The sequence below is a fragment of the Glandiceps talaboti genome, chromosome 1, assembly GCF_964340395.1.
Source record: "Glandiceps talaboti chromosome 1, keGlaTala1.1, whole genome shotgun sequence".
Lineage (NCBI taxonomy): Eukaryota > Metazoa > Hemichordata > Enteropneusta > Spengelidae > Glandiceps > Glandiceps talaboti.
Genome location: NC_135549.1, coordinates 35,329,997 through 35,346,462, shown reverse-complemented (window position 1 = coordinate 35,346,462; position 16,466 = coordinate 35,329,997). Strand labels below are relative to the sequence as shown.

General features: G+C 36.6%; 1 protein-coding gene across 6 annotated transcripts in view; it reads right to left on the bottom strand.

The window, feature by feature from the left end:
* Positions 1–16,466, bottom strand: part of LOC144451224 (AP-5 complex subunit beta-1-like) — a 219,229-nt gene that overhangs the window by 83,348 nt on the left and 119,415 nt on the right. For all 6 annotated transcript variants that reach the window (XR_013482294.1, XM_078142207.1, XM_078142058.1 and 3 more), the window contains one exon: positions 5,690–5,796. Coding sequence is in view for 5 of the 6 variants with exons in the window: in XM_078142207.1 (XP_077998333.1) it covers positions 5,690–5,796 (107 nt within the window). In the remaining variant the exon portion in view is untranslated. The remainder of the gene's footprint in view (positions 1–5,689; positions 5,797–16,466) is intronic.

The window sequence follows — 16,466 nt, the reverse complement described above, 5'->3', positions numbered from 1 at the left end:
CATGTTTGAACAATTCCTGTAAAACAGCACTAGCTTGTCATGTCCTATGTATCTTAAATGTCATGTTTGAACAATTCCTGTAAAATAGCACTAGCTTGTCATGTCCTATGTATCTTAAATATCATGTTTGAACAATTCCTGTAAAACAGCACTAGCTTGTCATGTCCTATGTATCTTAAATATCATGTTTGAAAAATTCCTGTAAAACAGCACTAGCTTGTCATGTCCTATGTATCTTAAATATCATGTTTGAAAAATTCCTGTAAAACAGCACTAGCTTGTCATGTCCTATGTATCTTAAATATCATGTTTGAAAAATTCCTGTAAAACAGCACTAGCTTGTCATGTCCTATGTATCTTAAATATCATGTTTGAAAAATTCCTGTAAAACAGCACTAGCTTGTCATGTCCTATGTATCTTAAATATCATGTTTGAACAATTCCTGTAAAACAGCACTAGCTTGTCATGTCCTATGTATCTTAAATATCATGTTTGAACAATTCCTGTAAAACAGCACTAGCTTGTCATGTCCTATGTATCTTAAATATCATGTTTGAACAATTCCTGTAAAACAGCACTAGCTTGTCATGTCCTATGTATCTTAAATATCATGTTTGAACAATTCCTGTAAAACAGCACTAGCTTGTCATGTCCTATGTATCTTAAATATCATGTTTGAACAATTCCTGTAAAACAGCACTAGCTTGTCATGTCCTATGTATCTTAAATATCATGTTTGAAAAATTCCTGTAAAACAGCACTAGCTTGTCATGTCCTATGTATCTTAAATATCATGTTTGAAAAATTCCTGTAAAACAGCACTAGCTTGTCATGTCCTATGTATCTTAAATATCATGTTTGAACAATTCCTGTAAAACAGCACTAGCTTGTCATGTCCTATGTATCTTAAATGTCATGTTTGAACAATTCCTGTAAAACAGCACTAGCTTGTCATGTCCTATGTATCTTAAATGTCATGTTTGAACAATTCCTGTAAAACAGCACTAGCTTGTCATGTCCTATGTATCTTAAATGTCATGTTTGAACAATTCCTGTAAAATAGCACTAGCTTGTCATGTCCTATGTATCTTATATGTCATGTTTGAACAATTCCTGTAAAATAGCACTAGCTTGTCATGTCCTATGTATCTTAAATGTCATGTTTGAACAATTCCTGTAAAATAGCACTAGCTTGTCATGTCCTATGTATCTTAAATATCATGTTTGAAAAATTCCTGTAAAATAGCACTAGCTTGTCATGTCCTATGTATCTTAAATATCATGTTTGAAAAATTCCTGTAAAATAGCACTAGCTTGTCATGTCCTATGTATCTTAAATATCATGTTTGAAAAATTCCTGTAAAACAGCACTAGCTTGTCATGTCCTATGTATCTTAAATATCATGTTTGAACAATTCCTGTAAAACAGCACTAGCTTGTCATGTCCTATTTATCTTAAATATCATGTTTGAAAAATTCCTGTAAAACAGCACTAGCTTGTCATGTCCTATTTATCTTAAATATCATGTTTGAAAAATTCCTGTAAAACAGCACTAGCTTGTCATGTCCTATGTATCTTAAATATCATGTTTGAAAAATTCCTGTAAAACAGCACTAGCTTGTCATGTCCTATGTATCTTAAATATCATGTTTGAAAAATTCCTGTAAAACAGCACTAGCTTGTCATGTCCTATGTATCTTAAATATCATGTTTGAAAAATTCCTGTAAAACAGCACTAGCTTGTCATGTCCTATGTATCTTAAATATCATGTTTGAAAAATTCCTGTAAAACAGCACTAGCTTGTCATGTCCTATGTATCTTAAATATCATGTTTGAAAAATTCCTGTAAAACAGCACTAGCTTGTCATGTCCTATGTATCTTAAATATCATGTTTGAACAATTCCTGTAAAACAGCACTAGCTTGTCATGTCCTATGTATCTTAAATATCATGTTTGAACAATTCCTGTAAAACAGCACTAGCTTGTCATGTCCTATGTATCTTAAATGTCATGTTTGAACAATTCCTGTAAAACAGCACTAGCTTGTCATGTCCTATGTATCTTAAATGTCATGTTTGAACAATTCCTGTAAAACAGCACTAGCTTGTCATGTCCTATGTATCTTAAATGTCATGTTTGAACAATTCCTGTAAAACAGCACTAGCTTGTCATGTCCTATGTATCTTATATGTCATGTTTGAACAATTCCTGTAAAACAGCACTAGCTTGTCATGTCCTATGTATCTTATATGTCATGTTTGAACAATTCCTGTAAAACAGCACTAGCTTGTCATGTCCTATGTATCTTATATATCATGTTTGAACAATTCCTGTAAAATAGCACTAGCTTGTCATGTCCTATGTATCTTATATATCATGTTTGAACAATTCCTGTAAAATAGCACTAGCTTGTCATGTCCTATGTATCTTAAATATCATGTTTGAAAAATTCCTGTAAAATAGCACTAGCTTGTCATGTCCTATGTATCTTAAATATCATGTTTGAAAAATTCCTGTAAAATAGCACTAGCTTGTCATGTCCTATGTATCTTAAATATCATGTTTGAAAAATTCCTGTAAAATAGCACTAGCTTGTCATGTCCTATGTATCTTAAATATCAAGTTTGAAAAATTCCTGTAAAATAGCACTAGCTTGTCATGTCCTATGTATCTTAAATATCATGTTTGAAAAATTCCTGTAAAATAGCACTAGCTTGTCATGTCCTATGTATCTTAAATATCATGTTTGAAAAATTCATGTAAAATAGCACTAGCTTGTCAGTGGATAAAGGGAAAGAAACTGTACAGAAATGTTACAATATATTGTGAACTATCTCTAAACCACTGAAAACTTGAATTCTTGTGCACTAAAATTAACAGTTTTTTATGTTTAGCTTTTTTGGATTATGACTTGTATAAGTACGCAATTCAGACCATTTTTAGCATAACTGAACTGAGGTTCAGTAGTGCTATAGGGATCGCCCTGCATCTATCTGTGTGTGTGTGTGTGTGTGTGTGTGTGTGTGTAAACAAATTAAAGTAAAAAACCGCTGAACCGATTGCCATGATATTTGGTGGGTCCATTACCTTTGGTGTTTAGTTGGGAAATTGTTCAAATCAAAATGATCGCATCACAGGTGTGTGATTTGGGTCAAAAAACGTGATTTTTCGTCAAAAAACTTAAACTCAGAAACTACTGGGCAGATTGGTGTGAAATCTGGTGAGAACAATCTTAAGGGGGTGTAAAGTCAGATTTGTTCATGACATGATGATTCCATCAGTAATATGCAAATTAGGGCTAAAAATGTGTCTTTTTTGTTAAAAATCTATAATTCCAAAACTACTGAACAGATTGAGCTGAAATTTAATGGGAATGCATCTAGGGATGTATGGACGAAGAAATATTAAGCATACAATGATTCCATGAGTGATATGCAAATTAGGTGTAAAAATGTTCATTTTTGGTCAAAAGCTTAAATCTCAAAAAGTACTTGGTCAGTGAGACTGAAACTAGGTGAGATGTTTCTGAAAGTGTTATTCTGAAGACTTTCTTCAAAACATTTTGACAAAATTGGCCCTAGCAACCATGACCAATCCCTTAGCAACAACCAAATGGCAGTATATCTTGGTCAAATAACAACATCATCTGGTAGGCAAGTGAGTAAACATTCAAAAAATGTAATGCAAATACCCTAGCAACCATGACCACACCCATAGCAACAGCCAAACAGTCGTGTATTTCACAAAGATAACAACAGGTCTAATAGACAATTGAATAAACATTCAAAAAATGCTACAAATTGTTCATGCCAGTCCTAATTCAGAGGCATTGTAGCAACATTTTTTTTCAGGTGTTTATAGTAGTACAGTGACCCAGTAAAACAGTGACATCATAATTTACTCCATTTTGGTAACACAGCATTTTCCATATTCTAGTGTCTCTACTTATGACCAGATATACCATACACCTGTTTTGATATCATTCTGCAAGTCAAGTAAGGTCTAGCAGACAAGATATAAGTGAGAAAATACTTAGCCAGCACTGATGTTAGTGTGGGGAAATGTAAATATCTTGTACATGTTTTAATTTGGCCACTAGTAACGCAAGAAAATTGTAAAAATTGGCCCTTTTATTTGAAATTGAGAAAGATCCAGTGACTCAACAGAGCCAAATGTTATCTATGTTGTAAAATATTGTGAATTTCATAAACTAGTGTGAAAATTGTAAATAATATCTCTTAAAATTAATTGTGACAAACTGGTAACACATTTTCAAAAAATTATGGTACCCTAAGCTTGCTTGCGCTGATTTGCATACTTTTTGAATGTTTGTTTACTTGTCTATGAATCCCTGATGTTATTTTTGGAATATACATGATCATTTATCTGTTGCTATGGGCGTAGACATGGTTGCTAGGTTTATTTGCATACATTTTTTAAATGTTTATCCTTTGTCTATTAATCCGTTATCTTTGCAATATACGCGATTATTTGGCTGTTGATATGGGCATGGTCTTGTTGATAGGCATATTTGCATACTTTTTTAATGTTTATTCACTTGTCTAAGAATCCCTGATGTTATCTTTGTGATATACACAGTTTTTTTGGCTGTCGCTATGGACGTGGTCATGGTTGCTAGGGACATTTGCATACACTTTTTATTTTCCTCACTTGCCTACCAGATGTTATTTTAGCAAAATATACTGGCATTTGGTTGTTGCTAAGGGTGTGGTCATGGTTGCTAGGGCTAATTGTGTCAAAATGTTTGGAAGAAAACCTGCAGAATAAATCTTCTAGAAACATCTTGTCAAGTTTCAGTCTCAATGACCAAGTACTTTTTGAGAATGAGATAAGTTTTGACCTAAATTCAATTTTTTACACCTAATTTGCATATCACTGATGAGATCATTATATGCTTGATATTTCTTCATCTTCTTTCTCTGATGTGATCATTTTCATTTGTAATAGTAATGTCCCCAACAAATACCAATGCTATCAGTCTGACGGCTTTTGTTCAGAAAGATATTTCAAAGTCTTGTCAATTAATTACTCAGTTGCTAAGTTTTGTAATTAAAATATAATGTAGAACGGCTGTACTTTATAATGAAAGGCGTGAGTGCATTGTAGTCACTTTACTAATATATTTTGGTGGGAGTGGCTTGCATAATTAATGCTAATTTGCATAATTTATGATTTTATAAATGGGGCTATACATGAAGTACGGCTGCACCAAATTCAATGAAACTTGCTACAATTACAGATTATACAAAGATAAATGGGAGCATTTTCAGTTCATCTCTGGTTCTGTATGTTGTATTAACTCATGGATGTGTATTATCCATGATTGAATCAATAGATGTATGTATATGTTATCAATATCTGGTACTTTTGTACATTATGCATACATTATCAGAACTTACATAAAACATTCTCGGTGTATAATCATATTGATCAGTATAAAAGAGCTTTAAAAAAAGAAAGAATACTGCATCACTTTTAAATTTTCCTTTGGATGAGAAATAATTTTTTTTCCTTGGCCTATATATAAGGTGTTCACTGGTGATTTTTGAAATTTTTAAATCAGAATATGTTTCACAACCCTGTCATCAAAGCGATGGTAAATTTTTGAGTATTTAGAATCTCCCATAAGCATTTTGTAATTCTTAGTATTTCTTTTGGTCTTACCTTTTGAGTAGACAAATTGGTCATCAATGCATAGTAGAATCTAGCTCTCTCCCTTATGTCAATATCATCATATTTTGTCAGCAATAAAAACAACAGGTCTCCAAGTTCTACAGAAAAAAACATTTAGACAAAGTGAATTAGTTCAATTTTTTGTGCCAGTAAGAATGTTGGACTTGAACATATATGTGTATCTCTATTCTCACTTAGTCTTCATATGCTTTCAACAGTACTTAGTGAAATAGTGATATGGTCTAAGAACTTGTCTATGCTTAACAGTCCCTTCTATCAAACCATGTGTTATGACATTACATTAGAAGAAATTGTAGTGAGAGCAAGTTTTCATAGATCACAGTCGACGTCCTTTACAAGGGAAATGGTCAAAGTCTTCAAAGAAAGCCTGACCCAGATACCATAGGAGTAGACATTTGAATGTGGCCTGAAAAGAGAAGGTTACGTTATTTGTTTGTTTGTTTGTTTGTTTGTCTGTCTCTCTGTCTCTGTCTGTCCATCTGTGTATGTGCATGTGTCCATTTCAGAACATGATATTGCTGCATCAATTTTAATGAAACTTGTTACACGTCTTCCACCTTATGCTAGGCATATTTGCATACTTTATTTTCATTCTTTATTGACTTGCCTATGCAATCCTGTTTTTATCTTTACAATATACACCATCACTTGGCTGTTGTTGTGGGCATGGTCTTGTTGCAAGGAGTATTTGCAAACATTTGTTGAATATTTATTTGCCTATCCATCCCTGTTCTTACATTTGCAATATGCTATGTGTGTGCTAGTCAGATATGTATATTTTGTATTCAACAATATCTTCATTAGAGACTGAAAGCAACATCCATACTAGTCTTGCTGCTAGACGTTCGGGCTTTCTTTCGATGCTAAAACTATAAGCGAACGAAGTTCGCATGTGAGGGCCTGCCCGAACAGTCTAGCGAATGTCATTTTCAGACCGGACATTCCATTGAGATTACATTGAGCGGTGGGTTGGGCCATCTATGCATATATATACTTTAATATATTCAATAACCTATGACCTCTGGGAATCTCTGCATGCAAGTGTTGACAAACGCATTTACGTCATTACTATGGCTTATCGGTTTATGGTAATTGTGAGTTTGATGAGTGTGTAGACGTCATTCACACATTTCGGTTAATGCATTGGTGGTTATTTATACAAGCCCCTCCTTAAGATGAATATGCATGAAAATTTAGCTATTGTCCTCTGTTTGTGCTTGTCGCTAATGCGGTTCTCAGATTGGCAGTTATTTATATCCTGATGACATTCGCTAGACCTCGGATGTTCCATCCTCGATAGCGTTGTTCGGCTGTGTGTCGTATTTTATCGGAAGAACATCCGAGGGCTAGCTGATAGACTACATCCATACCAAATTTCAAAACAAGTCATTGAGAATGACATAGTCCCCGCTATGATTGGGTTTTAAGGAACTGGCAGTTTATGTTGTCATTTTCTTGATATCACTACTCTGATTACGCAACAACACTTGTGAACCTAAATCAAACAGACTTAGATATATTGTGTCTGCTCGTTGGACATGGAACATGCCTACTCATGTTGTGTCTCCTCGTTAGACATTGGACATGCCTACTCTGCAAGATGACGTGATGGAATGAACCATTCAACAAAAATAGGATGGGTCGGGTATGGGGGGGGGGGGGGAACCTGGTCACGCATGTCTGAGTTATGGCTTTGGACATGAAAAATTCACAAACAAAATGGCTGCCATGCAGCCATATTGGATCGTATCATGACGAAAATGGATATGCACATGTATGTCATAGAACACTGTCCTAATACCAACTTTGAATGAGATCTGTTCAAGCATGTCTGAGTTATGGCTTTGGACATGAAAATTCACAAACAAAATGGCTGCCAGGCGGCCATATTGGATCGTATCATGACAACAATGAATATGCAAATGTATGTCATAGAACACTGTCCTAATAGCAACTTTGAATGAGATCTGTTCAAGCATGTCTGAGTTATGGCTTTGGACATAGAAAATTCACAAACAAAATGGCTGCCAGGCAGCCATATTCGATCGTATCACGACAACAATGAATATGCACATGTATGTCATAGAACACTGTCCTAATACCAACTTTGAATGAGATCTGTTCAAGCATGTCTCAGTTATGGCTTTAGACAGGGAAAATTTGCAAACAAAATGGTTGCTAGGTGGCCATATTGGATCGTATCATGAAACAAATTGACGAGCAACATTGTATGTTGCCCATGTACCAAGTTTGAAAAAAAAAACGGTCCAGGCATCTCCAAGAAACGGCTCTGGACGGACGGATGGACGGACGCACGGACGGACGCACGCACGCACGGTCAAACGGAGCCCAATCCATAAGTCCCCGTCCCGTACTTCATCCAGTGGGGACAAATAATTTTGACTTTAAGATAAAGTCACCCACAGTTAAGCAGACAGACAGTTAGGGACGGATTTTTATCAAGTCCCATGTCTATAGCCAAGTATCCCATACAATGTTTAGTGATTTCATGACATCAAAAATATCGCCAAAGGCATTAGCACAACTGTATTTGGCTGTTGCTACAAGTATGGGCATGGTCTTGTTGCTAGGCATATTTGGTTACATTTCTTGGAATCGTTATTCATTTACCTACCCATCTCAGGTTTCACATTTGCATATCACTGATTGAATCATAATGTCATAAATAATTCTTAATATAAACACCCCTAAGAATGTTCACACCAAATTTCAGACCTACCTACCCAGTAATTTTTTAGTTTAAGTTTTTTGACCAAAAAAAAGCACCATGGTATTGTAGCACAGCTGTATTTAGCTGTTGCTTTGGGCGTGGTCTCATTGCTAGGCGTATTTCCATACATTTTAGGAAACTTATTAATAATCAACTTGCCTGCTCTTCCCACTTTTCGTCTTTGCAATATAAACCATCATTTAGCTATTGCTGTGGGCATGGTTTTGTTGCTAGGCACATTTGCATAGTGTTTTTTGAATCAGTAATATTCACCTACCTAACCATCCCTGTTATCTTTGTAATATGCATTGTCATTTCAATGTTGCAAAGGGCATGGTCGATGGTTGCTATTGCTAAAGCCAATAATGTTATCACTAAGAACGTTCCCATCATAGTTCAACCAAATCTACTCAATTATTTTGGAATTATAGATTTTTGACCAAAAAGACACATTCTTAGCCTTATTTTGCATATCATTGATTGGATCATCATGTCATGATGAACAATTCCTAATATAAACACTCTGAAGAACGTTCCAAAATAAATTTCAGACCAATCTGTTTTGGAATTAAACATTCTTGATAAAAGACACATTTTCATACCTAACTTGCATATCACTGATGGGATCCTTATGTCATGCACAATGCTTAATCTAAACACCTCTAAGAATGTTCCAACCAAATTTCAGACCAATCTGCCAAGTTTCAGTTTTTTGACCAAAAATCAAATTTTTTTTCACCCCAATCACACATCGATGGTAAGATCATTTTGAGTTGAACAATTTCCGAACTAGACAACCAAGGTAATATGCCCATGGCAATAGGTCCAGTGGTATTTGACTTTAAAGTGTACATGCAAAGGTACATACTTTTTTTCGTAATTATTTTTATTTTGCCATAAAAATAAAGGAAATCGGGTTTGTAATAGTACAATATAATTCTAACACGAGAAATTGCGCGAAAAATGAGGCATTCTTGGCTCAGCCACAGAGCACCTTCAGGTAAGTACCTCTTATTTGCATATGGATAGGACAGGATTTGGAACTTTATGACGTCAATGCAGGAACACAAACGCATTCGTCAGTGTATCTTTACATGTAAAGCCATTATGGTCGAACCAGAAGGTCAACTTCAAAACCCGTTTTCGCCAGAACCCGACATTGAATATTGATCAGATTCCTCAAGCGTAGAGCAATACACTCCAGCATTAACATCTGATGGTGTGATCTAGCCAAATTCATTCGAACCGACCGCTAGCAGTAACGGTAGTTCCTCTGGTAGTGAATGAGTATGTCCTAGTGAAGCAGTGTTGTTTACATAAAGTGAATGCTGTTATCAGCGTCCTTTGTTGACATAACTATTCAATGGGTGGAAAACAGCTCCTGCAGACAATGTAATCGAAACGAAAATTATGTAATATTTCCATACCCATCAAACATACAGAGAATGAGAATGGCTTCAAGAGTTCCCCATAATATTCCTCTCAAGTTGTTCAAATGTAGCATGTGTCGTAACAGTACATTCAATCTATGACCATTCAAAATCTTCGCGAAAGTAGACCCACAAATTCGTTAGAGCAGAACGTTTTGTATAACCGTCCCTCTTGAAAGCTATGTGTACACGTACTTTATTTCATTTTTTACTGCGTTCATTACCATCCACACAGTGACATGAAGTGGTTTCATCTTCTTTCAAAGCACGGCCCATGTTCACTGAAGCCGGCCGTACTGTGGTGTATTGTGTATTGTCTCCGACCATTTTTGTTTGAGTTTTTTTATGAATAGACATGTCTTACGTTGTGGAAGTTATTTGACCTGGGAGCGTGAAGCTTGGTGCTGACTGTACTTTGCTGTGTCCATCCACTTTTGACATGTGATTGGCATGACACAGTAATTGTTCATGTAGACAAAACAATGGAAACAAAAATAGCAACATTATAATGAGCGTTGCGTCTTTTTCCTTTGATATGATTCGGATGATGTATGTGATGTATCGCAATGAAAACGATCGACTCCCAGCAACATGGAATGCAACATGAAAGCTATGGTAATGAAAATATTTTATGAAGCTAACTTGCTTTCTTGAAAACATCATTTCAAATTATTTTATTTGTCTTCCTTTTTTCGCTTTGATCATGGCTACACCGGTGGCGTGGAGAACTTGACCCGGCCCCGGTAACATTTACCGGCTTTCACTGTATGGCGTCACTGTCCAGTTTTTACGTGATTTCAACTGCCTTCACCCATTATTACCTACTCAGTTATATCACTCGGAAATGTGTGTAGGGTGATGTTTCACTGCGGGTGCTGCCGACAAAACATCAAGGAACCATTGTTGTCGGAAGACTAAACTGGTACACCACAATATGTACAGTTACAGATAATATATGGCAAGCGTAATTAGTAATTCATAAGTAAACATTACACAAAGGCTTAGAAGGCTTTTGTAACACGTGGGACCTCGACACCTTTCGTGAGCTGGTTGCAGTGCCGAAGTTAGTCGAAGCACAGGGGATTAAGGGGGCAAGTATTTTTGCGACTTTCTTGACAATGCGCGCAATATTTAGAGGTGTGAATGCAATTTCATTTATTTTTATGGCAAAATAAACATAATTACGAAAAAAAGTATGTACCTTTGCATGTACACTTTAAGTTGTGGGTTAGATTGAGACCTGGCAGTTTTTGACTTTAAGTTGTTTACACACACACACACACACACACACACACACACACACACACACACACACACTTTGCTATGCCTATTGTTCAGTTATGCTAACAATCACATTTTTTGGCATCTCTGATGCGATCATTTTCATTTGAACAATTTCCCAACTAAAGTCCAAAAGTAATATCCCTGGAGCAAATACCAAGGCAATCGCTTGAGTGGTTTTGAGTTTAAAGGCATGTTCATATTGCTTTTTTCGTGGGTTTTTTTCTACGACGTAAATAGGTGAGAACGACTAGTAAACAGAGGGGATCAGCTGTATGTGTTCACACATAGAATTTGACACCATTATCCACCGGCGTAAACACCCTCAGCGATTTAATTGCATAGTTCGATCACTGTATGGCTGACGTTGTAGAGACTGCCTTGTGTTTTTTATTGCTGTATACGTTCATGCATTCGAGAAATAAGCGAAGACATGTTAACAATTTCACTCGTGGTCGTGATGCCCAGTTTAACTTTCGACAAACCATGCAACATGCTTGACGTCGACATGTCGACCAACGTGAATTCATGTGTTTTCTTTTCGTACAAATTCGTACAAGTTCTGAATTCAGTCACACCAGTTGTTACCTCTTTCGCTGTTGTGGACCATGGGTGTATTACTATTAGCGAGGGACATGTTGTACTATGCTCTGTGATGATTGATAACCTTGATTTGAATGGAGACTTCTGCAGCCAACGGAAAGTGATTTCGTTTACAGTCATCACACTAATTTCCTGGACAGCAACTTAACGATGTTGCCAGCTAATTAGTGAGCAATATTGAGAGTTCACTTGACAATTACCGAGACACGTACACATGCATATGTTTACATTTATTTTGTAACTGATGTTGCTGAATGCCGACTCAGCAGAAACTCATTTCCGTATTTATGTTACAATGTTTACACAATTACAAATTGCACGACAAATTTCAAATACATATACTTTCTGAAGAGGGTGACTGTTTGCTGTGTCATGGGTATAAGAACAACAAAGTGTTTGAGATGTGTATAGAAATATCCTAGGTCAAAGTATCACCATATAAACAAGTCATTGAAAATGACATAGTCCCCGCTATGATTGGGTTTTTAGGAACTGGCAGTTTATGTTGTCATTGTCAAACCTGGTTAATGTTGTTTGGCCTAATATGGTTGTTTTTGATCACTACTCTGTTCAAGCATGTCCGAGTTATGGCTTTGGACATGAAAACTTTGCCAACAAAATGGCTGCCAGGCAGCCATATCGGATGTATCACGATGAAAATGGATATGCACATGTATGTCACAGAACACTGTGCTAATACCAACTTTGAATGAGATCTGTTCAAACATGTCTAAGTTATGGCTTTGGATACGGAAAATTTGCAAACAAAATGGCTGCCAGGCAGCCATATTGGATCGTATCACGACAACAATGGATATGCACATGTCTGTCACAGAACACTGTGCAAATACCAACTTTGAATGAGATCTGTTGAAGCATGTCTGAGTTATAGCTTTGGACATGGAAAGTTCGCAAACAAAATGGCTGTCAGGCAGACATATTGGATCGTATCACGACAACAATGAATATGCACATGTATGTCATATAACACTGTCCTAATAGCAACTTTGAATGAGATCTGTTCAAGCATGTCTGCGTTATGGCTTTGGACAGGGAAAATTTGCAAACAAAATGGCTGCTAGGCGGCCATATTGGATCGTATCATAAAACAAATTGACGTGCATATGTATGCCATGGTATGTTGCCCTGTACCACGTTTGAAAAAAATCGGTCCAGGCATCTCCAAGAAACGGCTGCAGACAGACGGACAGACGGACGGACGGACACACGGATAAACGGAACCCAATCCATAAGTCCCCGTCCGGACTTCGTCCGGCAGGAACTAAAAATAGATGTATGCATGTGTTTTCTGAAACGCTATTCACAAAGTAACCTACCTAAGAAGTTGCCGGTAATTTTTTACCAACACATTTGAAGGTCACACTTGCAAGTAATTTATACATCGCATTGTAGACTACATATCCTGATTGACATTGTCAGGACTGATGTACTCTGGCTCCGAATGTATCGAAGCATACAGATAGACAACGTTGTTGACATTAATTTTGATTGACACTTCCATTAGATAGCAATGGACGACCGTTCACATGAGCAGTGTACACAAATTTGATAGGACCATTCTTCTTGTACATGACTGTCGGCAAGCCTTTGATTTTGACATAATTTTGCTATTTTCTGGTTTTTAAATTTCATTCTCTACTCCCGTTTGCCCCTGACATTCAACGTCTCTTCTCAAATAACGATAGTTTGACATGTCAACATAGTACAGCAGATAGCCTACACAGCGGAGAACAACCGCCGGTTTCAGTATGAGTAAACCCTGGGAGTAAACAGCAAATAACTAATTTCTTTTCTCCGGCTAGTAAGCCAGGTAGGAGTGATGGAAATGGTGAACAACCCGCTAATAAAAAAATAATATCGCAACGAGACAACAGGCAAATTCTGCCTTCCAAAATACTTCCCACGCTAGGCCTTTCATTGTTATGGCGGCAAATTTGCACTTTCGTATGTGATCTGTGCACTGTGTGCATGTCTGTTACTGTACATGTAACAATATCAGTATGCATCAAATCTCAATGATACTATCATTGGTTGACTATCATAGGCAGACAGACAGATTGACAAGACTCTTTACACGTATCATGTCTGTAGCATGAATGAACCAGTGCTAAAGCAGTATTTCCAAGCAACCTCAAACAGAGGTTAATCTAAGTTGGTGCCATTGACATTGAGATGTGAAGTAGCCCATAAAAGATTTCATTATTTTGTGACATCAATAAAACAATAACCTTTCATTTCTAGGCTGAGACAAAGCATTTTCTCACACCAAGAATCACATTTTGCAAACCAAAATGCACATTTCTGAAGCGATCATTTTCATTTGAAGAATTTCCCATCTACATGTCCTAAGTAATTTCCCCACTAAATATCAAGGCGATCAGTAGGGTGGTTTTTGACTTTAAGTAAGTCTCTTTATACACATACACACAATGTCACAATGGCTATCCGTTCAATTGTGCTAAAAATAGTGCCAATGGCTGAAGCACAACTGTACAGTTTTAAAAAATATTTATCCACATACTGATCCATGCTAGGTATAGGTGTTCATTCGAGCTGCCTATCCATCCCTGTTGTTATCTTTGCAATATATGTGGTCATTTGGCTGTTACTATGGGCATAATAATGTTGCTAGACATATTTGCATACATTTTTTGAATATAAATTTAATTGTCTATGAATCCCTGATGTTATCTTTGCAATATACATCATCATATGGCTGTTTCTATAGGCGTGGTCTTGTTGCTAGACACATTTGCATACATTTTTTGAAAATTGTTCACTTGTCTAAGAATTCCTGCTGTTACAGGGTTTGTACACTTAAAGCACAACAAAATTCCAGGCCTTTCCAGGGGTTTTTCGTCAGTTTTCCAGGGGTATTCATATTGATTTTGGCCATTTTCCAGGGGTGTTGACACTAAAGTATATTTTTTGAATGACATCTAATTGTCTGATGTGGACGAGAAAAAATTAACAACAGTTCCCAAATAACATGTCACAAAACATTTTAAAGACAATCGACACTATGCAAGATGTTGGTTTCAAAACCACGTTTGCACGCTAAGATTAACGGAGAAACCTCTGTCATACCCCCTAAGTAGCAGTTTCGTCAAGCTGGTGCATTGATCGTGTAAGATTGAGTCGCAGCATTCGTCAGTTTAATTCAGACATATCCAGAAAAATAAATTAAAAACTAAACTTTTATCCTCATTATTGTATGGTTTGATGTTACTAGATTAATAAGTCACCTAAAATAATTTTTTCTTCAAAATTCTGAATAAAAACGTCATTTACGTAACGAAATTTCGAGCTATGAATAACTGAATACATTCATTGCTTGCGTCTCGATGTTTATGTACGGATGCCACGAGTTGCGGAACGCGATTTCTCAACTCAACTTGACCATTGACGAATGTTACTGTACCGACAACATAAAACAGTAGTTTATTCTTTTATTTTTTTATTTTTTATTTTTAGAACATGTAACACAAATACCCATTTATCGACGACATAAAAGTCACAACCGTACTTCCGCAACCCGGAAATTCAACTGCACTTCCCTAGGCCCTAGCCCTAGTATTGGCATGCCTGAGCTTGTAGTATGTCGACTCGTGCGCCGAACTTGTAACAATCTCCAATTGTGGTTGATGATGCTTTGATACTCGCTACAATGTTATGATAATATTGTTAACAGACCTACTGTTACCCCCTGGCCGGGACTGTTACAATATCATGTCCCTGAAATGACGACTGGGAGATGGAGTAGCAATATACACAAGATCGAAACAAACACTGCGGCACCCATTCAACTACGCATTGGCATGGTCTGTGGGGCAAAGTGTCTTGTGGAACGATCGTTTGACTGTCTGGGTTTAATCGGCGTGAATTTTGATTCACCACCGTGGTGAAAGACTTTGTAAATATTTTTGCCATTTCACATTTACGAGATTCAGAATCATATGAATGGGTGGCTCGAGCACAGATATGACGATCGTCAATATTAATCGATCGATTGATCATGATCATTTCCCAGGGTTTTCCAGGGGTAGGGCGCATTTTTCCAGGGTTTTCCAGGGAGGGTTTGAAATTCCAGGGTTTTCCAGGACCGTGCGAACCCTGTGTTATCTTTCCACACCCCTAATACCAAATTTCAGACCAATCTATTCCATAATGTTTGAGTTTAAGTTTTTTGTTCAAAAATCACTTCTTTTGACCCAAACCCCACACCTGTGATGTGATCATTTTACTTTGAACAATTTCCTAACTAGACACCAAAAGTAATGTCCCCATCAAATACCACGGCAATCTGTCCAGCAGTTTTGGAGTTTAATTCATCCACACACACACAGCCAAACACTGCACCATGCCTATAGCACTACAGAATCTTATGAGCTCAATTTAGTTTTTAATAAAACAATAGCCTCTCAAGACTAAAAGGACTTTTTGACAAGAATTAATTTCACATATTCATCAGAAATAGAATATCATGGGAATCATGGAGGCTTTGTGTTTGCTGAGGTGAAAAGCACACAGTGGTTATTGATTTTCCTATTTCCGTATCTGATGATGTCTGTAATGACTGAGTTACAGTTTACTTCAGCTTTTCTCACCATGCTCACATAATTCTGATAATTTCTAAAACAGAATATGAATTACATCATTAAATATTGAAATAAATCTGAGC